We start from the raw sequence: 25,613 nt of genomic DNA on the forward strand, positions 1-25,613 counted from the left end.
TCTGCTCTAAATCCTTGCATGGCTTCTCATGGACCAGGTTTCGTGTTTTCTACTCTTGCGTTCCTTCACTCTCATTCCCAGATCAATACGAACACCCCCCCCCCCAGTCCTGTTTTATGTCGGCGTCTTTATTACCCCTCCTAACCGTATCCCCCAACAGCCCCCTCAGACAGACACCATTTCTTTGCTTTCGTACTAATCCTGGCTTAGACATCCACTTCAAGGGCTTCAGCGCTCCCCAGCCTCTCCGCTGCCACGTTCCTCCAAGGCTGCTTAAACTAGTTACCTGGTCTCCCTCTCCCAGATGGTATCCCCAGGCATTTTAATAGAATGGAGTGCTCCTTTCGGTCGTCATTCTCATTACATTCATCCATTCCTCATGCTGCTTTCCAAGTATCAGTGTCTGTTGACCTCTCCGTGAACGAGTCTGTGAGTATCAGAGCAGCCGTAGGGGTTGCGGGGAGCCAAGCTGCCGGAGCGTGGCGCGCGGGTCGGTGGGCAGGAGCCGGGCGCTGAGCGGCTGGACCGGGGGCCCCCTCTCCCGGGGCAGAGGCCGGTCTGCAGGGGGTGCACCTGTAAGCAGGTCGGGAAACGGCAGCACACGCGGTAAGCGCCGGAAGGCGGGGGGCGGACGCCCCAGGGACCGCAGCCCCGGAGACACACGCTGCCCGGCGAGCACACACCTACACCCCGCCTCCCGGGCTCCCCCGCCGGCCCCGCCCACCGCGTGATCACGTGAGCGCAGCCCTGCTGACTTCCGCGGCGTCACGTGAGCGGCCGCGGTCACGTGCCCTCCGTCTGGCCGGGGCTCTGGTCTGGGCGACCCTGCTAGGTTACGGGGTTGCCGCCGCTCTCGCTTCTCGCTCGGTCTCCCGCGGGCGCCATGGAGGAGGAGGAGGAGGAAGCGCGGGGGCTGCTGGCCGACGGCCCCGACGAGGCCGGGAGAGATGCCCCCGCCGTCCCCGGGGCGCTGCCCGCGCTCTGCGACCCCAGGCGCCTGGCGCACCGGCTTCTGGTGCTGCTGCTGATGTGCTTCCTCGGCTTCGGTGAGCTGCCCGGCCGGGTCGGGCGGGGCGGACCATCAGGAAAACCGCGACCGTCCCCCTCGGAGCCCTGAGATCCGTTCTCACCGGGGCCCCCGGGCCTCCGCGCAGCCGCTGGGTCAGCGCCTGGGCCCCCCTTCTTTCCCCTTGGCGCCCCCATTCACATCCGTGGCGTCCGGAGGCGGGGTCAGGGGCCGCGCTGGGCGAGCGGTGTCCCTCGCTACTCCTGGGCTCCCAGCATCTCACTCCCGCGCCGCAGACCGAAGGGATCTCCAGGCCAAGTGCCCTCTCCTGGCGCCTTGTGCAGAAAGTTTGAACTGCCTCTCTGCCCTCCGCAGGGGAAAGACTTTTTAAAAATCAGTAATTCCGCGGGTAGCGTCCTATTTCCTCTCCCGCTTTTGGGACTTGAGGGTGGCTCGCTGGCGGCGTCAGCGAGTAGCTGTGTCCTTCCTCTCCGCCCGGCCACTGCGCAGCCCCCGTGCTGGGTTGGGCTTGCGGTCTTGGCGGTGGTTGGTCGCACTTAGGCAATCTGAAGGCAGTTTTTTGAGATAATTTTTGAAACACCTTCCCGTGTTCCAGCAGCTAACTTATTCAGCAACTTTTGAATGTCAATATTCATTTGGTATGGAAGTCACAGTGTGTTTTCAGGGCGCTCACCGGAGCCTGTGAGCAAGTGTTGGAGCATTATGGCGGGTGACTTGGTGCTCCTGCTGCGATACCTAAGCGGGCGTGGAGGATGCTCTGGGCTTTGGTTTCTTTGCCAGTCTTTTTGAGCCCTCTCTCCCCCCATCCTTTTAAAAAAAATTGATTTGTTGTCCCACCTACCCACACATTCATTGGTTGCTTCTGGCAAATGCCCTGACCAGAGATCCAACCCGCAACCTTGTGAGCAACCTGGCCAGTCCCTTTTAGGAAAGAGATGCCCATCCATTAACTTTAAATCATGATACCGGTACCCCTTACAATGGCGATTAAAGCAGGAACCACAAGTTGCTGGTTTAGGAACAAAAAAGAACAACACAAAACACTAAAAATGATCTCTTTTGAAGTAGACAGGTCATTTTTGGTAAATTATGGCTATTTGCCTGGGTTTCAGAAGTCAGCTTCATACCCTTCTAATGACAATTCCCCCCCCCCCCCCTTGAATCTGTACTTTCTAATATGTACTTTTAGAGAGAGTGGGGAAGTGGAGGCAGTATTATCTTGAAGCCTACCGTAAGTCTGTCAATTGTAGTACTTTAGGAATGAAGCTCAGTGAATGAATGTCAAACCTCTCTCCGCTTCTCTCTTACCCGTCAACAGATATTTTTATGTCTTTAATCCTTTAGAACTCTCTTTTATTTCTCTTCACTCCTGGCACTGTGTTTGCTGAGTTATTATATTTGGAGCAATCTGTTTATAGAATTAGAGCTCTTGTTTCAAATATTAGTCAGAGTAGTTAAACTCTCTGCTCTCAAGGTAAATAGTAATCTCAGGTAACGTTACCAGGAAACTGCTGACAAAGTTTGAGAAATTTTTAGTGTGTGTGTTTTCATAATTTTAAATAAGGAAACTGTAGTGCTTCATGAAGATGCCAAGAAAGTAATAGATATATGAAGCATCATGAAAATAAAATGGAAGAACAATTAGTTGTTAACTTCATGGTTCAGGTCCCCAGTACTTGCTGTATATCAGTGGTTCCCAATGTGGGGCACACACCCCACAGGGGGGCAATTTGATTTTTAAGGGGGGCAATTCGAGAATGAGTTACTAACAGTGAGTTTTTTTCATTTCTTATGGTCCTAGGGGGCCGCACATACAGTATCCTATATAATAAAAGCCTCATATGTTAAGTGTGCTGTTGACAGGTCAGCCATTCAACCAATCAAAGCGTAATATGCTAACGATATGCTAAGGCCACTCAACTGCTCGCTATGCCATGCACTGACCACCAGGGGGCAGCCGACTGGTCGACCGGTCAACCAGTTGCTATGATGTGCACTGACCGATAGGTTAGCTTGCTGCTGGGGTCTGGCTGATCAGGACTGAGCAAGAAGGGCCAGACATGCCCTGGAGCACCCTCACGGCCCCTCCCCGGCTAGCCAACCTCCTGCATCTCTCCCCAGCTTCGATCGTGCACCGGTGGGATCCCTCGGCCTGGCCTGCGCCCTCTCGCAAGCCAGGACCCCTCAGGGGATGTCAGAGAGCTGGTTTCAGCCCAATCGCACAGGGAGAGCACTGCTCAGCCAGAAGTTGGGCTCACGGCTGGTGAGCGCAGTGGTGGTGGCAGGAGCCTCTCTCACCTCCACAGCCGCGCTAAGGATGTTCGACTGGTGGCTTAAGCCTACTCCCCCTGGATGGGCCTAAGCCGTCAGTCAGACATTCCCTGAGGGATCCCAGACTGCGAGAGGGCGCAGGCTGAGCTGAGGGATCCCCCACCTTCCCCACCGAGTGCACAAATTTTGTGCACTGGGCCTCTAGTATAAATATATTGTGACATATTTATGTATTTCAGTTCTCTATTATATGTTTTGAGACTATTTGCTATTTTTTCTTATCAATTCATATTATTGTTATTATTTTTTTAAACAATTTTTTAGTGATTTCTTCCTCAGTACTTCAACTGTCCTTTTGTTCTTTTAATTTTCTCTTTCATGGATGCCATGTTCTTTGGAAGCCTGTTTAGACCAAGTTAATTGCCTTTTAGGCTTCCTCCCTGTGAATAGGAGTTCACTTTTTGAATAATAAGAATTCTGTGTTATGGGAGGAGGGGAACATCAGGATTTTAGAGATGCTTAGGTGGGGCATGGCCACAAAAAGGTTGGGAACCACTGCTGTATATGCTGGCTAATAATTTGTAAGTGATTTGACATGTCTTCTCTGGATTATTTGGCTACAGCTTAGGAAATAATGATGGGCAGGGAAAAGGTTCAAAAAAGTTTCCATAGTGTCAGTCCTTGAACCTCAAGTATAAACATTTAAAAATCACCATTTGAGTAGTAATTACAAGTTGAAACTCTTATGTGGATAATATTTGTACTTAGAAAATATTTGTTCTTTCTTTTTTCTAGGCAGCTATTTTTGCTATGATAATCCGGCTGCCCTTCAGACTCAGGTTAAACGGGTAAGTTGATTTTTCACCTTTGTTTGCTTTAGGGAAGGTGTATTTGTTGAGGCTTCATTAGCTCTCAGGTTGCCTAGTCTGCAACAGTCTCCAGTGAGTCCATTTTAATATCTGTAGTCACCAAGGAGTGTTTGTGAGTTGGAATGAGTGGTCACAAAATTTGTTTATAGCACTCATGTGTAACTTGATATTGTTTCACACTCAGATAAATAATTATGTGCTATTTCCTCAGTATTACCGAAAGTATTAGGAGACTTTTGTTTGCCTTCCACTCTCCCTTGGAATAATCACCTGAATGACAAATGATTTGCTAGTATGTTTTGTTGTTATTTTGTTTTTAAAATGTGGATACTGATTGCAGAGGATTGTCCGCGTTGGTTTTGTAAAAATGAATTTGATAGTTCCAGTTTCTTGTGCATTTTGATAGTCTCTTTTCTTTGTCTTTGGACAGGGAGAAATGCATAGATTGGCCCTTCACATTCTAGAATGAAAGGGAAAGAAGGTACGAGTTAGTAGTGGGAGGCTGAGGTTATTTTTTCCATGTGGTGGGGAGCCCCGGTGCAGTTAGTATAGGGCAAAGAGAAGATAGATATTTGGGCAGATGCAGACAGAGGTGGTCGCCATAGTGGGGGATCTGGAATGGCATGCGGACCCAGGAAGGTCCCAGATGTGACCTTTTTCTGAGGCAGAGGCCATAGCTACCATGAGAAACCAAAGCAGTTAGTGACTACAAATGGTTAAGAAATTCCTGCCCTACACAGAAAAAAAAAAAAATGTTTTAATTTGTTAGCTACTATTTTGACTATTTGGAAAAAATAGTTTTTTGTTTTTTTTCCATATAGGATATGCAGGTGAATACCACGAAATTCATGCTGCTGTATGCCTGGTATTCTTGGCCCAATGTAGTTCTGTGTTTCCTGGGTGGCTTTTTGATAGACCGAGTATTTGGAATACGGTAAGCTGAACAAAATATTTCGCCTATGGCAAACATCTGGTTATTAGGAAAACACAGAACTAAATTAAATTTCTAGGAAGAACTGAATAAGATTCTGTATTGCCGTTATAATCTGCTTTAGTGTTTATTTAAAGATATTTTTGTGTCTCTGGAATTGGTTTTTGAAAGTAAGTTGGTATTTCAGTTAAGATTGGGTCTCATGAAATAAGGTAGCTCAGGTACGCCCCCATTTGGGATCAGGCAGGCCACGGTCCGAATCCCATTACTGCCACTTGCTCAGCTTCCAACTCTTCTGAGCTGTTCCTGGCTTTCTGAGCTCCAGTTTCCTTACTGGTTGGATATGGATAATAATTCCTGCCTTGCAAGGTGGTTATGAGGATTGAGAGGGATGTACAGTAGCCAGCACATATGTAGTATTTGCCTCTCCCTATTGAGACTTTCCCTTTCTGCTGTTCTAAGGGTTGAACTTTGTGACCACTTCTGTTAGAGACTGAGGAAGGACTCACACTATAAGCTTTGTTACTTTTCATTTTTATGATTGTAGGTGTGTTGTTAGTGGAGGCTTTAAGAGGGGTGTAGACTGGGAATATTTTCAGGAGACAGAGGGCAAAATGATGAAGGGTCTCCCAACCATGTCTGGTGGAAAAGAATTGAAGAAACTGAGTGTTTAGACTTGGGGACTAACTTTAAAACATTTTGAAGAGTTAGGGTATAAAGGCAGAATTACATTTATTTTGCTTGATCTAAAAGGATAGAATTAGCTGGAAACCGCAGGAGGATAGATTCCCCTTCGTATGTTACAGACCTTGCTCACTTAGGTTGACAGGATAGGATGGGTCATGAATTGCCTTGGGGCCATAGTGGGTTTTCCAGTGCTGAGTGCGGTGTGGCCATTTCACCAGGTGGAGAGAGGGCTTGAGTTTTGGAAGGACGTTTACTCCTGTGCTCATTAAGGCCCTTCTAACACAGGCATGTTATTACTCTGGGGAAACATTAACCAGATGTTCCAGTGTAGAATCTTTGAGTGAACTGTATTAACATGGTTGATATTTGTCCTTTTAAAAAGAGAGGGGTCAAAGAAAACATGACTGAAAGATGTGGTGACTGACATACTCTTAATTCATATTCTCTCCCAACAGATGGGGCACCATTATTTTTAGCTGCTTTGTTTGCATTGGACAGGTAAGGAAGGCGAAAACATTCATTCAGTAAGTGTTAGTGATGTGAATTCTTTTCTAATTCCGGCAAAGATGTCTTTAATGAATGCCTAACTGAATTAAGCAGGGCCCACAAATGCCCATATAGTAAAAGGCATAATTCATTTTAAGGCTTGAGACAGATGAACATTAATGTTTTTTTTTAAAAAATATATTTTATTGATTTTTTTACAGAGAGGAAGGGAGAGGGATAGAGAGTTAGAAACATCTATCAGCTGCCTCTTGCACACCCCCTACTGGGGATGTGCCCGCAACCAAGGTACATGCCCTTGACCGGAATTGAACCTGAGACCCTTCAGTCTGCAGGCCGACACTCTATCCATTAAGCCAAACTGGTTAGGGCCGTGGTCGGCAAACTGTGGCTTGCGAGCCACATGCGGCTCTTTGGCCCCTTGAGTGTGGCTCTTCCTAAGCCTTAGGAGTACCCTAATTAAGTTAATAACAATGTACCTACCTATATAGTTTAAGTTTAAAAAGTTTGGCTCTCAAAAGAAATTTCAATAGTTATACTGTTGATATTTGGCTCTGTTGACTAATGAGTTTGCCGACCACTGGGTTAGGGTCAATATTAATGTTTTAATTTCACAGATTTACTAACAAGGAATACTAAAATTATGGTAGAAGCTGTGATTCATCATAAGTTACTTATTTCTCTTGAATACCTTTAATTAACTTTTTAATTGATTCTATGTTATATTCTATATTATAGGTTATTTTTGCTTTGGGTGGAATATTTAATGCTTTTTGGCTGATGGAATTTGGAAGGTTTGTGTTTGGGTAAGTTAAGCATAATTTCATTTGTCCTAATATATTGTTTTTAGTGTTCAGCTATCAGTTTATTAAGGATTTAAAAAATATATTATTGTCTCTTATGGAGAATTACTTCAAGTCCCTGAAATGTAGCCACATATACACAAGACTGTTTATTGGTTGTCTTAATTTTCCTTTAAAGTAAGTAACAATTTTGAGTGACCATAGTTAATTTAACTCAGTGTGGGTTTGAATATTAGATAGTCCTCTAGAAATGATGTTTTTCCTAGGTGTTTTGCTGTTCTGATATATTGAAGACTATGATTTAAACCTCATTTGTAGATGATAGTGTAGAGCATCAGTTTCTAAGTTGGTGATTCACGGACAGTTTGCTGTTTCTTAGTGGCTAAGCGCAGGTCCTTTTGAACCTGTTGAAAAGGCTTGAATGAACAAAATACCAATAGCCTTCATGAATTTCAGTGTTGTTCAGTAAGCCCATTCTGAGTCCCGCCTTGGGCTTCCTAACCCAGATGAAATAACTTATTTAGTTTTTAACTTAAAAGCACAATTCATTCAATATTTTCATTTGTACCAAGGACCTATAGACACGTGACATACTCCAAAAACTGTTCTAAGGGAGAGAAAAGGAAACGAAATGTATATAAAAATAAAGGATTCATATGGAACTGTGGTCAGAAGCGGCTTCATGGACCAAGTGGGCCTTGATATCAGCGTAGGGTTTGGATAAGCAGAGAGAGGGGACTGTTTTTGAACTAGGACGGAGAGATGAAGAGGGCTCGGAGTTAGGATATGGAAGAGAAGCCGAAGGCCTGGGTGTGGGGCTGGTCAGTGTGTAGAACTTACAGAGAGAAAGTAGGAGAATGTTGCATATGGAAGGTATACACCTGAAAAGTGAATTTTTGTGTTTTCACAAGGCATGGCTCACTCTTCACATGAACATTTAAAAAAAAAAAATATATATTTATATATATTATTGATTTCAGAGGGGAAGGGAAAGGGAGAGAGAGATAAAAACATCAATGATGAGAGAGAATTATTGATCAGCGGCCTCTGCACGCTGCCCTCTGGGGATCGAGCCCACAACCCGGGCATGTGCCCTTGACTGGAATCAAACCCAGACCCCTTCAGTTCACAGGCTGATGCTCTATCCACTGAGCCAAACCAGCCAGGGCTTCACATGAACATTTTTATGTCGCATAGATGGTGATGCGGTAACCCAGAGTCCTTTTCTTGCCTGTCATGGTTATTATCGCAGCACATCAGGTTCCCCAAAGCTTCGCAGTGGACTGTGTGGGTCAGGAATTTGTACAGGGTACAGCGTGGACAGCTTGTCTGTGCACCTGCTGCCTGGAGCCTCAGCTGGAAAGCTGCATGGATGGGTCCGGGCTGGAGTCATCTGAGAGCTCATTGATTCACTTGGCTGGCACCTGGCTGGGGCGACTTGAAGACTTGCACTGCCGGCTGCAGTGCCTGAGGGTGGCCTCTCCGTGTAGCATGGCTTGGCTCTCTCACCGCATGGTGAACTCAGGGTAGTTGGACTAGTTACAGGGTGGCTCAGGGCTCCATGTGCGAGTGTTTGATGAAAAAGCAGATTCATCTTCTATGACCCAGTCTTGGGTCACACAGCATTACATTTACCATAGTCTATGGTGGATTCAGGGGAGGAGGCAGCGACACCACCATCTATAACTTTTACCATCTTCAGTTAGAGGGGTGTCAGAGCCTTAAACCTGCTGCTGCTGACTGTGGTTTTTCTTCAAAAACTTGACTTTTCTTCCTTTACCCACTTTTAGGATTGGTGGCGAGTCCTTAGCAGTTGCCCAGAATACATATGCTGTGAGTTGGTTTAAAGGCAAAGAACTGAACCTGGTGTTTGGACTCCAACTTAGCATGGCTAGAATTGTAAGTATGGCAAACCTAATGAAGCCAAATAGGAAGCACAGGATTGAATATCACAGGGATCTCTTAAAAATTACAGGATGAAGGGTCGTGTATGACAGATTAGGTATTGATTTTTAATATATTTCTCTAGACTACAGTATAGCATGTACCTTACTTCCCTCAGAAAGTCTAACATGGCTAAATGAACATTCATTAGTTCAGAGAAGCTGAGCATTGGAATGGATCTTAGCAGGTTTCATGCTCTAATGTCTTATCCATTTGGGCTAAGGACTGCTATGAAAGTCCTCACATACGGTCATTTCCTGGCTCTGCTTGCCTCTTTTCAGTGATCGAAGCTCACTGTGTGATGGGGCAGCCCATCGACTTCAGTTAACTTTATGAAGTTCAAGTTCACATAGAGGTGAATCTGCCTGCACAAGTAGCTTTTACTGATTGCTCCAAACTTGCCCTCTGTAGTTAATGTCTACCTCCTTGCTGTGCACCAGCATTTTGCTTATGAAGACAGCTCTTGAGTTCTTGGTCAGACAGGCTCATTTCCTGTGGTTGGCTGTTCCTTATGCCTGGATTGCTGTTCCCCCAGATGTCCTCACAGCTAACTTCCTTCAGGCTTTTTCTCCAAAGTCACATTCTCAGGGAGGCCTCTACTTCTTTATATTCTCCTTCCCTGTTTTATATGTTCCCCCTTTTTTTCCCCCAAGCATTTTTAAGCACTATTTAATATACTATATAGTTTACCTTCTCTACCCACCCCACTAAAGCGTAAGCCCTATGAGAGCCAAAATTTATTTTTTGTTCTGTTCCTTATGGTTTTTCTGATACCTAGAACAGTGACTGACATAAAATTAGGGCTCAGTAATTGCTACATGAATGAATAAACGAATGAGGATCTTATCTATAACTTTTACCATCTTCTTATGGACAATGAGAAGACGCATTCTTTTTCAGATGTCAGTTCCAGGAAGAGCTGTGTTTTTTCTGAGCTAAGGTTTTTTTTTTGTCATCAGTTCCCTGTGAATTTTGTAACTCGAGTTTCATTTTTTGTTTAGGCTACTAGGAACTTACAAATGTACTGTGCTATTTTGAATACTAGCATTTTCTATAAATTGGCATTTTTTGGCGTGTAGTAATCTCATCTGTGGCTTTACTTTAGTTTTTTCCTTTCTAATGTTTTTTAAAAAATTTACCTCTGTTTAATCTGAGTCCTATATATCTATTGTCTAAGCCACCTCACATCCTAGTTTTTGAACAGGGCAGGGCGATATAGAAGATGTAGGTTGATTTCCCCCCCCTCTCTTTCAGGGAAGTACAGTAAACATGAACCTCATGGGATGGCTGTATTCCAAGGTTGAAGCTTCGTTGGGTTCTGCTGGTCACACAACCCTTGGAGTCACACTTATGATTGGTTAGTGAATCCTGATGTCCCACGTTCTGCCTCCTCTGAACACGTCATAGGAAGTATCGCGGCAGAGAGGACGGAACCCTGGGATCTGGGTTAGACCACGTTGGTTATCATTTTGCCTGCACAATTCATGAGCTACTTGACCTGATTAGATACAGCGAGGCATTCATGCTTTTGTTTTCATTTCTGCTTTCTTAAAGAAAAGGAGGATCTTGTCCTATTCTTGTCTACTTAGCATTGTCCTCATGATTAACTGAGAGCATGTATGTGAAAACTCTGAAACCATCAGGAATTTAGAAATGTAGAGCTTAGATTTTGTAGAGATGATACAGTGTGGTGGGAAATCCACTAAGTTGGGGGTCAGGAGCCTGGGTTCTAGTCCTGGCTCTGACAGGGCAGTCAACCTGGACAAGGAAGGTAACCTCTGTGTCTCATTTTTCTTTTCTGTGAGATTGCGGGTATTGGGCCAAAACTGTACAGGTTCCTCCTGGCCCTAAGTTCTCTTAGCTGAGGCTCCACCTGCTGATGGCTGGGTGGGTCACTGGAAGCGAATGGATTCCACCACCGGTGCTTTTTCTCTGAGCAGTGAACTTGTTTACCTGAGCCCCATGATGTGACGAGGGCTGCTTACAGAGCCCTTGAGTGACCTGTGAGGGGGGGGTGAATGTCCTGTGCCATCTTTCATTCCTTAGATTTCCTTGGTACAGCCTGGTAAAAAGAGGACGGTGGAGTGGTAATCCTAGACAGGAGACTCGTACCTAGAGACTCCTCCTCCTCCCATGTCTCCTCAAATCCTTTGCCTTACTTAAACCCTCTTTCTTACTCTAAATGCTCTTTAGTATTTCTTCTAGTTCCCTCCATGATGGAGAACTTGAGAATGTTAAAGAATTTTTGAGCCAGAAAAGACCTGTGCCGTTATGAATCAAAGTCTCTTATTTTACAGTTGGGGAAATTTGAGCCCAGAGAGGTTAAGTTCTGTGTCTAAGATCATTCAGCTTGTTAGTGGCAGAAACAGAACTAATGCCTGCTGTCTGTCATTTCAGCAGTTTTTCGACTGGACCATATGTCAGCCAGTTAAAGATGCATTTATTTTACTAAACTTTTTTTTTTTTTTTAATCTTCACATGAGAATATGTTTATTGATTTGAGAAAGACAGAGAGAGAGAGAGAGAGAGAGAGAGAGAGAGAGAATGGAGGGAGGGAGAGAGAGAGAGAGAGAGAAAATGGAGGGAGGGAAGGAGGGAGGGAGGGAGAGAGAGAGAGAGAGAGAGAGAGAGAGAGAGAGAGAGAGAGAGATAAAGAGAGAAACATGGATCAGTTGCTTCCCATATGTGGAACCTGAAACCTAGGAATGTGCCCTGACCGGGAATTGAACCTGCAACCTTTTGGGTGTATGGGACAACACTCAACTAACTGAGCCACCCAGCCGGAGCTACTAAGCTTTTTTTAAAAATTCTTGACAAGTGTAAACTTGATTAATTATCTGATTTACAGTAGTAATATGAGGTCAGCGTTAGTGAGTAATGCTGAATATGCATAGGAAAGAGTGTGAGTGAGCTGTGTGTGAGAAGGTGGGGCCCCAGGCTGCCAGAGGTTAGGAGCAAGGGTGACGGACTTTGGGAAGGAATCAGAAGGAAGATGAGGTGATCACAGAATCAGACTTTGCTTTAATAACCCCCCCTCCCCCGATATCCATTAAAAATTGGTGCTTAGACTGAATTAAGAAAGTAGGACTAACTTGCTAGCTGGTTATCAGCTTTCTTCCTTTTTTATTCTGTATTAGAAGAGTGGACTAGTTTGTTCTAATCTTTTCCATCTATTCTCCAACCTTCTACTGGGAAATAATATAGTAATAGTGACTACTGTTTTTTGAATGCTTATAACATGCTCTTCCCTTTCTTCCCTCCTCACTTGTAATTGTGGGCTTTTCTTACATGTATCGAAATACTATCCCCTTTGGTTGCTAAGTTTTTCTGCTGTTAATGTGACGTGCTGTGTTTTAAGGAACCTTCAGTCTGGCTCTCTTTTAAAAATCTCTTTCTCTCTCTCTCTTTTTTTTTTTTAATTACAGGGGGTATAACCTGTATTCTTTCACTAATTTGTGCCTTGGCCCTTGCTTACTTGGATCAGAGAGCAGAAAGAATTCTTCATAAAGAACAAGGAAAAACAGGTGAGTCTCAATGCGAGAAGAGTGGGACTTTGGGGAATTATGGCCTTTTTGAAATAATGTACAATTATGCAAGTTGGTAATGCAGTGTTGTAAACCCAGTGAGGCTTAAAACATGTCTTTTGATCTCTTATTTCCAAATCTATTTCTATTTGTCTAAATTTTGGGGTACATGTTCCCCCTTATATGTTCTTTGTGTATTTGCAAAATGACGAGTATTCCTCATCATTAGGTAGGTAGATACTAATCTTAGGTTTTGCTTTTTCTCATGTCTTTTTAAGTTATCCCAGAAACTATGTCCCAGTTATTTACTGAGAAAAGTGTTTTTTGATCTAATTGCAGAGGTTAATCACATGATCAATAAAAAATGATCTTGACTTGTTATGTGAAATTATACTGATGCCTCTTCCCTTTCTTGTCTAAGGTGAAGTTATTAAGCTAACTGATGTGAAGGACTTCTCCTTGCCCTTGTGGCTCATATTTATCATCTGTGTCTTCTATTATGTGGCGGTGTTCCCTTTCATTGGACTGGGGAAGTGAGTATTCTCTAGCATTCCGCTTCTGCTGACTAAATTATAGTGAGATTCCAATCACATAAATGTAATTGTTTAAGCTGTTAATCTTGCTTCTCTGCTTATAGTTTATATATACACAGGAATTGTTTCATATCCTGGGATACAACTGATTTTCTTAGCTTAAGGTTTAGTATTGTTTAATATATTTTTAATATTTTTTAAAGAAATACCTAATAACAGTTTTTGATTCATAATACTGGTTTATTTTACTGCTTGATTTTAGGTTAGATTTTTTTAAATTTCCTCTTTATTCCTTGATTAGGAAGTTTATTGAGAATGGAGACAGCATACTGGCTTATAGTGATTGGGCATATTTTTATTTCTTAGGACTGTAATTCCTCCACATTCAAATTCAGGATTCAAATCAAATTTTTCTTGCTTTATCTTCTACCTCTCTGTCTTTTTTCTTTGGCAGCTGCTTAAACAGAACAGTGTGTGAGTGTGAATGTGTTTATGGGGGTGTGTGTTTGTAATAAAATCCTTAAAATTCAGGTTGTAATTCTAAATAATTTGAGACAAGAACCCTATGCATTATATAGCAAAAAACCTGGTCAATACAGCTTTTATGGAAAAGAAGCTCTCTTAACCCCCTGTGGTAGTGCATTGGTTTTCTGAACAGTTGTGTGTGCTGTCTGCAGTATATGTAAATAGGTGAAAAAATAGGCATCAGTATATTTTATTTAGTCAGTGAAATATTTATATAAACACTAAAGTTTTAGCCAGTTACTTGAATGTGAATAATTTCAAATAAGGTGGGAAAATAGTCTCAAGATGAAAAAGTTGACTAAACTTAGAATTATTGTATTCAGTTTTTATTCTGCCTTTATTAAAAAACAAAACAGAAAACAGAGTAGTTCTTTCTAAAGTGCTTATTTCTCTCTCTCCTTATTTTAGAGTGTTCTTTATAGAGAAATTTGGATTTTCTTCCCAGGCAGCAAGTGCTATTAACAGGTATTTCATTAATTCTTTAAGTGCTTATTGTGTGCCTAGTGTGGGTCTTTAATTATAACCGAATGTTATAAGACATATGTGATGTAACATCCACAGTGTGAAATCAAAATTAAATTGGGACTTGATCCTGGGTGGCCATCTTTGCGTTAATGGAAAACCAAAGAAATGTTGGACCACTCTTTATATCTTTATATTCCTATTTACCAACGACCATTTTAGAAGATTGTTAAACTAAATGTGCTAGGATTTGCTTTGCCTAATGGATTTAGGGACTTGGATTTTTTTTTTTTTTTTTGTAGCTGGGATACATTTCATTAAATAATACCTTTTATGTTCTCTGGGCAGTGTTGTATATGTCATATCAGCTCCCATGTCCCCAATATTTGGGCTCATGGTGGATAAAACAGGGAAGAACATCATCTGGGTTCTGTGTGCGGTGGTGACCACCCTTGCTTCCCACATGCTGCTGGCCTTCACGCTGTGGAACCCGTGGATTGCTATGGTAACGTGGCTGTTCACACCTGGGGGGCTTGGGGCTTCAGGGAGGACCCTGTAAGTTGCCTGTCAGGAGCCACTCAGCTCCTCTGATAGCAGTGCTTTGTGACAGTGGGGAAAACAATGAGTTGATTTCAGTGTCTACAAAATAACTACTAGTATTTTTAAAGTGCATAAATATTAATTACTAATCCATTGGGTATTTTTAATTTCATTTGATTTATTTAATAGGGTAACCTCAATGCCAAAATAGTATCTGAAATAAAATAGTCTTTTGAAAGCCAAAGTGCTTATTAGTTCCATTTATTTTTCTGTACTTCATGAAAAGTTGTCCTTCCATTATAGGTGGCAAAAAAAAAAACCCTATTGGCCCAGTATCCATGATTTTACATCCTTTTGTCTTTGACGTTTAGCAGTCAAAAAGTGATAAAGAATTCATCAAATTTTTGTGATTGTTCTTCGGAGTGTCATTTTTAAGACCACAGGGTGAAGTGCTGTTTTCCTTTCCTGTAATAAAAGAATATCTTGAAAAAATATATATATACATATGGCGGGGCAAAAGTAGGATTACAGTTGTTCTTATGGAAAATAATACAATAATTAAATAATAATACAAGAGTAAACTGTTTCGTGCACTCACAATTGTAAACTTACTTTTGCCTCTGCACTAGGTGAGAATTCTGTAGGACAGGTTCCTAGAAGTAGAAATGCTATAGTAGAGGCTTTGCACAGTTAACATCTTGGTAGACATTCAGTAGAGCTCTATCAGTAATATAAGAATGTATTTGTTTTTAGTGTTCTTGTCATTGTTGGATATTGGCATTATTTTAATCTTTACTCACATGATAAGTATAACTCTTATTTTAATTTAAATGATAAAGTTCCCTTTTTAATTGAAGAAAAATGATGTTGCCTTGGTTGTTTAACTTGAGATTCCTAATAAATATTGGAAAATTAGCTTGTCTGTAACATTGGCAACAATTTTTAACAAATTAGCTTTGTTTTCTTTCTTGGTTCTTGACTGTACCCTGGGCCCAGGCAGTTATGTATATATATAAATAATGTGATTAAGACAGTGTGCATGTATTTTCTCACTAGAGGGATACGTCTAAGGGAGGGCCAGGACATTTTTGGATTAAATATGAGTTTTAACCTGATTACAATAACATTTGCATGAAGATTCATATGTTAGCTAATATGCCACTCTTGCTAATCTGCGTCAAAGGAAAGTCACTTTGGTTAGTATAAGACTTTTACCCTTTTCTGTATCACTTTCTATAGAGTCTCCTGGGACTCTCCTATTCATTGCTTGCCTGCGCATTGTGGCCAATGGTGGCATTTGTAGTTCCTGAACATCAACTGGGAACTGCATACGGCTTGTAAGTATTTGCACCAGGAATCATGATGTCTCTCTCTGCTGTACCAACTTATTATCATGTGATACTCCAGGTCTCCTGAATCTAGTCGTCTTTAGGCTTCTGGGACAGCTCTAAACCTGGAAATAACTAAAAAATTCAGTTAATCTGTTTATGCTTAACTTGGAGCAAAGAAAATGCTCCAGCAAGGGAGCGGGAGGTGAGCTAACCTGGAGAGGTAATTGCTGCCATTATCACCCCACTGCCTGTTTATCTGAGGGCTTCTAGTGAGAAGTTGAGTTCTGGTTTGTATTCACTTGGTTTTGAGTTCATAATGCACTTAATAAGGCAAGCTCCCCTACCTTTGAGCATGAAGTTTAGTAGAGGAAACAGTCATGGAATTTAAAAAAAAATCCCTGGTTGAAAATGTCTCAACACTAATACCATGTTGTTTGTAGATGTTGATATTTATAGTGAATTGGTCCTCTATGAAGACTTGAAATTGAAATGTGTTTTTATATTCCTTCGATTTCAGCATGCAGTCCATTCAGAATCTTGGTCTGGCAATCATTTCTATCCTTGCTGGCATGATACTGGATACTCGGGGATATTTGTTTTTAGAAGTTTTCTTCATTGCCTGTGTGTCTTGTAAGTGTGCCATGTGGCAACATTTGTTTACTTTCTTGTAATATGTAGCAGAATGTTGTTATTTCCGCTTTTAGGTGTTATTGTTACTTTCTGTTTTCCCTTCTTTAAATTAAAATATCTAAGATGCAGCTCTCAGGTTTGCCTGATTCTTAGCTTGTGCATCAGAGCTTCCCAGCTGGTGACTTTGTAGTTCTCTGAAGACTCACAGGCATTTTTCAGGAGATTCATATTCTTAAAGGCAGCAGTAGAATATGCGTTATCTTCTGTTTTAAATATTTACATTAAAAAAAATTTTACTCCTTTAAAGTAGAACCCTTTGAAGGGTCCTAGGTGTGACTATATGGATATATGTGTGATTTAGGTGTGCTCAGGGTTAATTCATCAGGCAGTTTAAATTATTTTTATTCTTAGTCCTTTTATGTAATTTTTACCTGTAATGATTTGTTGGTTAAAAATAGCAGTTGAAAGCTATAAAAATAAACGAGCATTTTTCCTTTGATTGTCTTCACATACACAAATTGTGTTCATCTGAAAAAAATTCTCATATAATATATTAAGATGCCTTTTATACTTTGATAACATGTATTTAAAGAGGCAAATCCCAGTGAAGATATTATCAGGCTTCATTTTCATTTACAGGGAATAATGACTATCTATACTTGAAGTATGGTGTTTGCAGAGAAATGCTTATGAATATAGCCTGAATACATTTTATCTCATATTTTAGAAATAAGCACACCAAATTAAAAAAAAGCTTTATTTGTTTTAAAAAAAGTGTTTAAGAGTTTAAAAAATGGTCATGAAAGTGTTTTTGTCTATTTTTTTAAAACTAAATATATTTTTGTTGATTTCAGAGAGGAAGGGAGAGGGATGGAGAAATACAAACATCAGTGATGAGAGAGAATCATTGATTGGCTGCCTTCTGCTTGTCCCCTACTGGGGATCAAGCCCACAAACTGGGCATGTGCCCTTAACTAGAATTGAATGTAGGACCCTTCAGTCCACAGACCGATGTTCTATCCACTGAGTCAAACCAGCTAAGGCTGTTTTTGTCTACTTTTAATGCTCCAACATATGGTTTAATTTCAAGCTTCAGTTTCATATTATTTGGTTCCCAAACCAAATAGCACATCATTTTAAAATGTTTTTGTTGCCATGTTAATTTCAAATAAACTAAGTGGGCCTTACCTGTTAAGGTAAAAAACCAGGCATCTGACTTTCTGAGGTATGAGCTGGCTCTGGGCTTCTGGGAGTCTAATGACCACATCCTAATGTTTGATTAATTTGTAAAATGGACATGGTATTTTCAGACCTATCTCCCCCCGAAGCCCCCCTCAAAAAAAAGGTTTCTTCTGTTTGGCTCTCTGTAAAATAATAGTCGAGGGCAGTGGTTGGCAAACTCATTAGTCAACAGAGCCAAATATCAACAGTACAACGATTGAAATTTCTTTTGAGAGCCAAATTTTTTAAACTTAAACTATATAGGTAGGTGGATTGTTATTAACTTAATTAAGGTACTCCTAAAGCTTAGGAAGAGCCACACTCAAGGGGCCAAAGAGCCGCATGTGGCTCACAAGCCGCAGTTTGCCAACCACAGGTCTAGGGCTAGCAGGAGTTTTGGGGAAGTGCTGGGAAGGACCAGCACTTGTAAGTGAGAGGAAAGAGTGGCAGGGATGACCCATGGGTGGGCCCGTCCCTCTCCTGTGGGTGTCTGCTTCTCCTTTTCTGGCCTTGCCATCCCTGAGCTCAGGCAGCCCCTGGAGAAAATGGTGTATGACTTATTTATAGTGCTTTCAGAAAAATAATATAAATAGTGATTTTATTTTTAAATTCTGGTTAATAAAAGTTTATTTGATTTGTCTAAGTTTTACTTCGTAATTATGGTGACAGGAATCATTGGGAAAAAGTGCATGTCTTAAGGGTCCTATGTTTTTTCACTTCCAGTGTCACTTTTAGCTGTGGTCTTACTCTATTTGGTGAACCGTGCCCGAGGTAAGTAGAAGTTCAGGCATTTTCTTCTTAACCCACGATAGATTATCTTATGGGGTCACTGGGTTGTCTGCATGCCTTTCTAGAAGCCAGTGAGTGTTTCAGCTCAAGTATAACAACATTCTGTCCATAGTGATGGAAACATTTCATTATATAACTAGAGGCCTGGTGCATGAATTCATGCACGGGTGGGGTCCCTTGGCCCGGCCTGTAATCAGGGCCGTCCAGGGCTGTCTCGCCCAGTCCCCATCAAGGCGGATCAGGGCTGGCCGGCAAGGGAGAGACCAAGGGAGGTTTCTGGCCTCTCGCCCAGTCCCGATTGGCCAGACCCCAGCAGCAAGCTAACCTACTGGAGCGTCTTCCCCTGGTGGTCAGTGCATGTCATAGCGACTGGTCAAACAGTCAACACAACGGTCGACTGATTTGTCGGACACTTAGCATATTTCGCTTTTATTATATAGGATTATGTATTCTGGACCTTCACGCTCATTAAAATTGTTGTCATGTTCTTTCTGGCCTGTTGAATGTAAGTTTTAGAAAATTTTGGATTTTTAAAAAAATATAATTTTATTGATTTCAGAGAGGAAGGGAGAGGGAGAGAGAGATAGAACCATCAATGACGAGAGAGAGTCATTGATCAGTTGCCTCCTGCACACCCACACTGGGGATTGAGCCTGCAACCTGTGCATGTGCTCTGACTGGGAATTGAACCATGACCTCCTGGTTCATAGGTCAATGCTCAACCACTGAACCATGCTGGCCAGGCTCGATGTTGTTTGTATATTAGCATAAAGAAGCATTTTTAAAAAAATATGTTTTTTATTAATTTTAGAGAGAGAAGGAAATGTTTCAATGCTCAGTCACTGAGCCACACACCGACTGGGCCATAAAGAAGCATTTTTAGAACCTAAAGCCCTTCCTGTGTTATTGTCTTATATTTTTTTAAAAAAAAAGTAAATAAATTTTCAGCTGAAATTTTCATTTTAAGGTTGAAAGTATTTGATATAGGATGAGAAATCGCAGATTTTTTTCTTTTGCGAATATATGTGAACTACATGCATTTGTGCTTTTTGTGTGTGAGTTCTTTATAAGATTTTGATGTTTCCTATATCAATTTTTTCTAACTGGCTTATCCTTAAAGGTTGTTTGCTATATATTTGGAAGAATGGATACATGTGCTGTTTCCATAATTTTAGGTCTTTTCTTTAATTTTTCTAAGTTTTCACTATTACTGAATATTAATACAATGTCCCTATTAAGAAAACCTGAGGTAATACAGAAGTTCAAACTTTAAAAAAATGCTAAAGTTAAGGAGTGACTACTTGTATCCTATAAGGATTTAAAAGTAAAAAACATTTTTCCCTTGGGACGGTTCCAGGAGATAAACTATTTCTTTCTCATATTTCATAGTATATCAGTGCAAATGTATTTGTGTGTGTGTGTGTGTGTGTGAGTGTGTGTGCTTGAGCTTGCGTGCATGTTTGAATTTTTATAATAGTTACATAGAAAAGATTTTATGCTTATTTGTGTTTTAGGTGGGAACCTAAATTACTCTGCAAGACAAAGGGAAGAAATGAAACTTTCTCATGCTGAGTAAGTATTGAAAAAGAGAAAAGTTTTTATTTTGAAAATCTTGGACATTAGCATTGTATTTCAAAGTATTAGGATTGGATTTTTAAGAAATCAGTCTTTTTTGTGTGTTTCGAGGGCTAATGATCATCTCTGGAACTATAACAACATTCTTGTTTGTGTCAGAAAATTGTAAAAGGTGGATATCAAGGTCTCAAATGAAGGCAGGGTGGGAGAATTTGGCTTTAAATTGCCTTCTGAGAGACAGAGCAAAGGTCTTTGCCCTAAGTTTCTCTGTTGAGCTCACCCTTCTATTCTCTCTGATGTTTTCTTTTTCTTAACTAGTTGAGATCATTTTTCATCTTTTCTTGGTACTAGCATGCTATTCTGTGTTCTTTGACTCATTTGGAACAAATTAAAGTATACAGTGTGTTTTAAGTTAAATTAATATTTTTCATGAGTATATGCTACCATCTAATAGTGATTCTACATGCTACAACATAATGGTGATTCTATTTCCTATCATTTGTACAACATAATAGTGTATATCATATACTATTGCTATAACATAATAGTGATTCTGTTTCCTATTATTTCTAATTTTTTAGATAGTGAATACTTTTTCACTTTAAAAATTTATTTTTAAACATATACCATTTAATTGTAAGTTTTGTGAATTTTGAATAAGTTAAAATCTGGTAGAATAAGGCTATTTAGTTCCGGGGGTGATTCTTGGTCATGTCAAATTCCCTTTTAACATAGTAATTCTATTTCTAGAAATACATTTTAAGAAAATAATCAGAAGAGTTGTGAGTTTTAAATATATTTACAATAGTCTGTTTATTATGTAAAAAAATTGGAAATAACCCAAATGTCCCATGATAGGGAAATGGTTAAATATATTATGATACACCCATATAGTATGTTTTCAAAATTATGTTTTAGAAGGACTTTTTTTTTTTAATATATTTTATTGATTTTTTACAGAGAGGAAGGGAGAGAGATAGAGAGTTAGAAACATCGATGAGAGAGAAACATCGACCAGCTGCCTCCTGCACATCTCCTACTGGGGATATGCCCGCAACCCAGGTACATGCCCTTGACCGGAATCGAACCTGGGACCTTTCAGTCCGCAGGCCGACGCTCTATCCACTGAGCCAAACCGGTTTCGGCTAGAAGGACTTTTAAAGTCAGAGATATTTAACATGCTACATGTTAAGTAAGCAAAAGATGAAAATGCAAATATAATATTCTAATTTAATTATTTTTAAAGTATGCAAACATGTGTATCTCTTAAACCTATTATTTGTATATAATAGGAAAAATACGAAAATAGGAAAAAATGAAAGAAAAGCACCCAGATATTAACAGTTCTATTTGAATGGTAGGGTTATAAGAGTTTATTTTTTCTTTGCTTTTCTATATTTTCTAAATTGGTCCTGTGTTACTTTTACAATCATGAGGAGTTAAAAGATTATTCAGCTTTAAAATGTGGACTCTCAGTATTTGGCGCTATGTGTTTTGTAATGCTGGTGGTTTTTATTCTGTAAACCAGATGGGGCTTTGTTTTTTCCTCCCCTTTTGGATAATATATTGCATTCTGTTTTGCAGATGAGAAGTTTAAATGACTGTGTCATGAGAGTGGGCTGCACACATCATTGATCTGAAAACCTCCATTAAAAAATTATTATATAGAGTTTAGTCAATAGGAAAAATAATGGTCTGGAAAGTTATATTTATATTTCAAGTACTTCTAAGTATATTTGTGAGGACTATTTTACTCTCTGTCTTTTGTGTGTTGCTGAAGAATTTTACTTCAGAATTGGCTAATCAACAGTGAAGTTTAGGAAATTGCTCTGGGACTTGCAGGTGAATTTCAGTAAGGACAATAAATGGAGATCATTGGATTTATATTGAGATCATTTTTACAAAGTATATCATAGAGATTTGGCCTTTTCTTTATCTTAAAGCAAAAAATATTTTTTAAAGCTTTTGAGGGGGTAAAGGGATGTTTTATTATAGTGTAAACCATGGCATTTTGATAGGCATTCCCTTTTGTAATAGGGACTATTTGAAATATACTTGATGAAGTCTCTTCATTTTTATAAATAGATTGTGTTCTGCTCATTTTACTTATGAGACAGGTTGCTGAGCGGTGACCCTTTTGAGCTTCTCTCTCTCTCTCTGTTACTAAGCACCTTTATTACTTAGGGACATAAGTTTGTGGTATGAACTTTCTGTACAGTTTTTTAATATAGTCTAATTAATTACTGAAAATGTCCTCTAAATGATGATAATTCCATTTCTACATGGATAAATAAAACATTGTAAAAGGAATCTACATGATGTCTTCTAACTTTTGAGTTTTTAAAAAAATCTTAAAACACTGATTTTAACTCTTATTTATGTGGAAGATTATAAGAAAATCTGTGTTGGACTAAAGAAAATTTACCTAATTATTCATTGAAAGATTATGGGGATTAGCTTTTTCTCTAGTGTAGGACCTTAAAGTGACATTTATGTTTTTCACATTAAATAAAATGTGGATATGAAATTTCTCTGACAGATTTAAATGCTTTTTAATTAACTTATTAGTCTTAGCATATTAAAGTCAAGGACTTTTTAATGTATTTTGCTATATGTGCCCACAGATATTTTAGACAACTATTAAACTAATGAGTTTAGCTGATTATATTGTTTAAAGTACATGGCATAATATTGTATGCCTAAAGTTTCTGGGACAGATTGAAAGTGCATTCCTTTTCAGGGTAAGTTTACTTTCATCCATGTTTCTGATTTACAGTGTATTGTGTCATTATTCAGTTGTTGGTTCTGTGGGCTTGACTGCCCTGTGCCTGTTCTAGCCCCTGGTGAGTGAATGCTGGCCTCACAGTTGGGAATGGTGCAGGAGGTCAGCTGCTGCTGCTGCCGGAGGGCTGTGGTCTGGCCCTGCCCTCGTCTTTCCACTACCTCTGTGCCCAGCACAGTGACCTGCTTACATTGTTTTCAGTCGAATCAGGTTCCGTCCCTTCTCAGGGGCTTTGTCCATGCTCCCTTTGCTTAGAGTATTTTGTCCTGGATTCTCTATGACCTGGTTTCACCTGATTTCCAACAATCTTAGCCCCAGCTCAGAACCTATTAGAACTAATTATTCCTATGGTCTTGGAAAAACCCTGTACTTTTGCTTCTTAATTTACCTGAGCCTTTATTCCAATGAGGAATTTGTGATGGTGTGGGTTTCTGTTTCTTCCTTTAGATTGTAAGCTCCTTGAGGGCAAGAACTGTGTCTGCTAATGTTAATAATGATTATGTCGATAGTGCCCAGCACTGAATAAATATTTTTTGAATTATTCATAAATAAAATGAGTAAATTTGAGTATCTTTTTTGAAGGGTAAGTTGGAAATGTGACTAAGAAGACCTAAAAAGGGTAGAGTGGTACGCTGCAAGACTTTTGGCTTAGCAATTCCATTTCTAATAGTTTATCTTAAGGAAACCATCAGATAAATACACATTTTTATATATTTTAAGGAAGTATCTTCTTTGCGTGATTGCTTATAATAGCCTAAAATAGGAAACCTCCCAGTCAAGTACATCGTATCATGTGCCTAAAGTGAAATGGGAAGCGCCGTTACATGGTTTCATTGGCGTGCATACTGACCTAGGCAATGATGGCTTTATTATGGGGAGACTCAGTGCTGCTGTTCCTGTAAAAGCAAACACAAACGTGTCTGAAGGGTATGCACATGAATGTCTTTGAGTCTGAAGAAAGTGGTATTATTGTTAGAAGGGAGGAAGGTAGTGTTTTCCAAAGAACTTTGAGGATACAGGAAGGAGTTAAACAGAACTCTGAGTTAGAAATAGAATTTGCACTTACAGGAAGAAAATTGCAGGATGAGAACTGTAGGAGACAAAGCAATAGAGAATGGGGAATGGACTAACTGAAATAATGCACTTACATTTTGATCCCAGTGGTAGCAAAGAACAGCTGTAAGTTGTCTTCAAGCTGCCCGAGATTTCTGGAATGCCTCCACCTCAGCCTCTTACTACCCCTTGGCTTCTTCCCTTTGCTTGTTCTTGGAGAGCTCCCCTGGGGGCAAGGGTGGGGAGGTTGGTGAACACTGAGCAGGGGTTTGCCGTTAAGTTGGTGGGGAAAACTTTGATGTTTTGTAAGAAATACTGAAAAGTCCTTGACATCGTGCAGGTAGGCCAGACAGCCAACTTAGGACACACTTATTACCACTTATTCCCCTGAGGTGTTTGTGTATATGGTCATGTACTCAAGTGATCAGTCATCTCCTTGGTAGATCTTTGTTAGTCTCACATCAGGGCAGCTGTTCTAATTTACAATACTCCCTAAACTGACTTCCCCCATTGGTTTGACTACAAATCAATTGTGAAATGAAAACCAGTGGACCTATGAGTTACTCCATTTGGGACTACCATGTACTTGGTAGGAGTTGTTCTTTTTGGAATGGATCATCTCTCGTGCTTGTCTCCTGAGTTTTACTAGGTAGTAGTTCTCTGGGCTTCCATTTCCTGATTAGCACATAGAGTATCAGTTTGCTCAGTTCTCCAAGGACAAATCTGATGATGTTGGGGTTCTATGTGTTACCACATTCAGGTGGTTTTAACCTTTCAAAGCAGATCCTATCTGCCCTGGGGAAAAGAGGTAAATAAAAGTGTCAGGATAATAGGTGATCCTCTTTCCTCCATCTAAGCCCAGTAGGGCCCAGATTTCAGAGGGTACAGTGGACAAGAGCTGGACACACTGTCAGTGGAATGAGGTGGGAGAAGGATGAGAAGCTGGATTTGACCTGGGAGAGCTGGAGATGGCTGGAAAGAGAACGGCCCCATATTAGCAGCAGGAAACCTGGGTGGGACATGAAGGTAGTCAGCAGATAGGCCTAGAGACAGGCCATCTCAGGTTTTAACAGTCATTGCTCATAAAATGGAGCGAGTGTCAGAGGAGAAATATGAATCCTCTTTGGATTCTTGTGGGGTCTGTGGGGATGGATCCATTCCAGACCCAGTAGATGGGGAAGAGGGGGAATGGGTGTATTTAATGGGCATTTAAAAATGTTTTATTTTCATGACTTTATAGTTCTGTGAATTTCAGTAGATATTAGATTTGTGTTCTGGCTACCACACCAGGATATGGAATAGTTTCTTATTTTTTTTTTAAAATTAAATCTTTATTGTTCAGATTATTACATTTGTTCCTCTTTTTTCCCCCAATAACTCCCCTCCTCCCAGTTCCTGCCCCACCCTCCGCCCTCACTCCCCACCCACTGTCCTCATCCTTAGGTGCACGATTTTTGTCCAGTCTCTTCCCGCATCTCCCACACCCCTTTCCCCCCCAAGAATAGTCAGTCCATTCCCTTTCTATGTCCCTGATTCTATTGTGATCACCAGATTATTTATTCACTTGATTCTTAGATTCACTTGTTGATAGATGCATGTTTGTTGTTCATAA

The 25,613-nt window shown here is 40.5% G+C and overlaps 1 protein-coding gene across 5 annotated transcripts; it reads left to right on the forward strand.

The window, feature by feature from the left end:
- Positions 1 to 768: 768 nt before the first annotated feature.
- MFSD1 (major facilitator superfamily domain containing 1) lies at positions 769 to 23,502 on the forward strand. Of its 5 annotated transcripts, XM_059686900.1 has the most exons (17): positions 962 to 1,046; positions 4,094 to 4,146; positions 4,598 to 4,648; positions 4,989 to 5,101; positions 6,241 to 6,283; positions 7,028 to 7,095; positions 8,883 to 8,991; positions 10,291 to 10,393; positions 12,462 to 12,560; positions 12,982 to 13,093; positions 14,027 to 14,083; positions 14,429 to 14,585; positions 15,860 to 15,957; positions 16,469 to 16,581; positions 18,526 to 18,573; positions 20,106 to 20,163; positions 21,751 to 23,502. In XM_059686900.1, exons 4-17 carry the CDS (start codon positions 4,992 to 4,994, stop codon positions 21,752 to 21,754), a joined length of 1,179 nt encoding a protein of 392 aa, XP_059542883.1. In that variant the 5' UTR covers positions 962 to 1,046; positions 4,094 to 4,146; positions 4,598 to 4,648; positions 4,989 to 4,991; the 3' UTR covers positions 21,755 to 23,502. The 5 variants fall into 5 exon arrangements, with proteins under 5 accessions (XP_059542885.1, XP_059542881.1, XP_059542882.1 ...); XM_059686898.1 differs by lacking the exon at positions 4,598 to 4,648 and having other exon boundaries at positions 770 to 1,046; XM_059686899.1 differs by lacking the exons at positions 4,598 to 4,648; positions 21,751 to 23,502 and having other exon boundaries at positions 770 to 1,046; positions 20,106 to 20,167.
- The last annotated feature ends 2,111 nt before the right edge of the window (positions 23,503 to 25,613 follow it).

Source organism: Myotis daubentonii, chromosome 3 (assembly GCF_963259705.1).
Source record: "Myotis daubentonii chromosome 3, mMyoDau2.1, whole genome shotgun sequence".
Lineage (NCBI taxonomy): Eukaryota > Metazoa > Chordata > Mammalia > Chiroptera > Vespertilionidae > Myotis > Myotis daubentonii.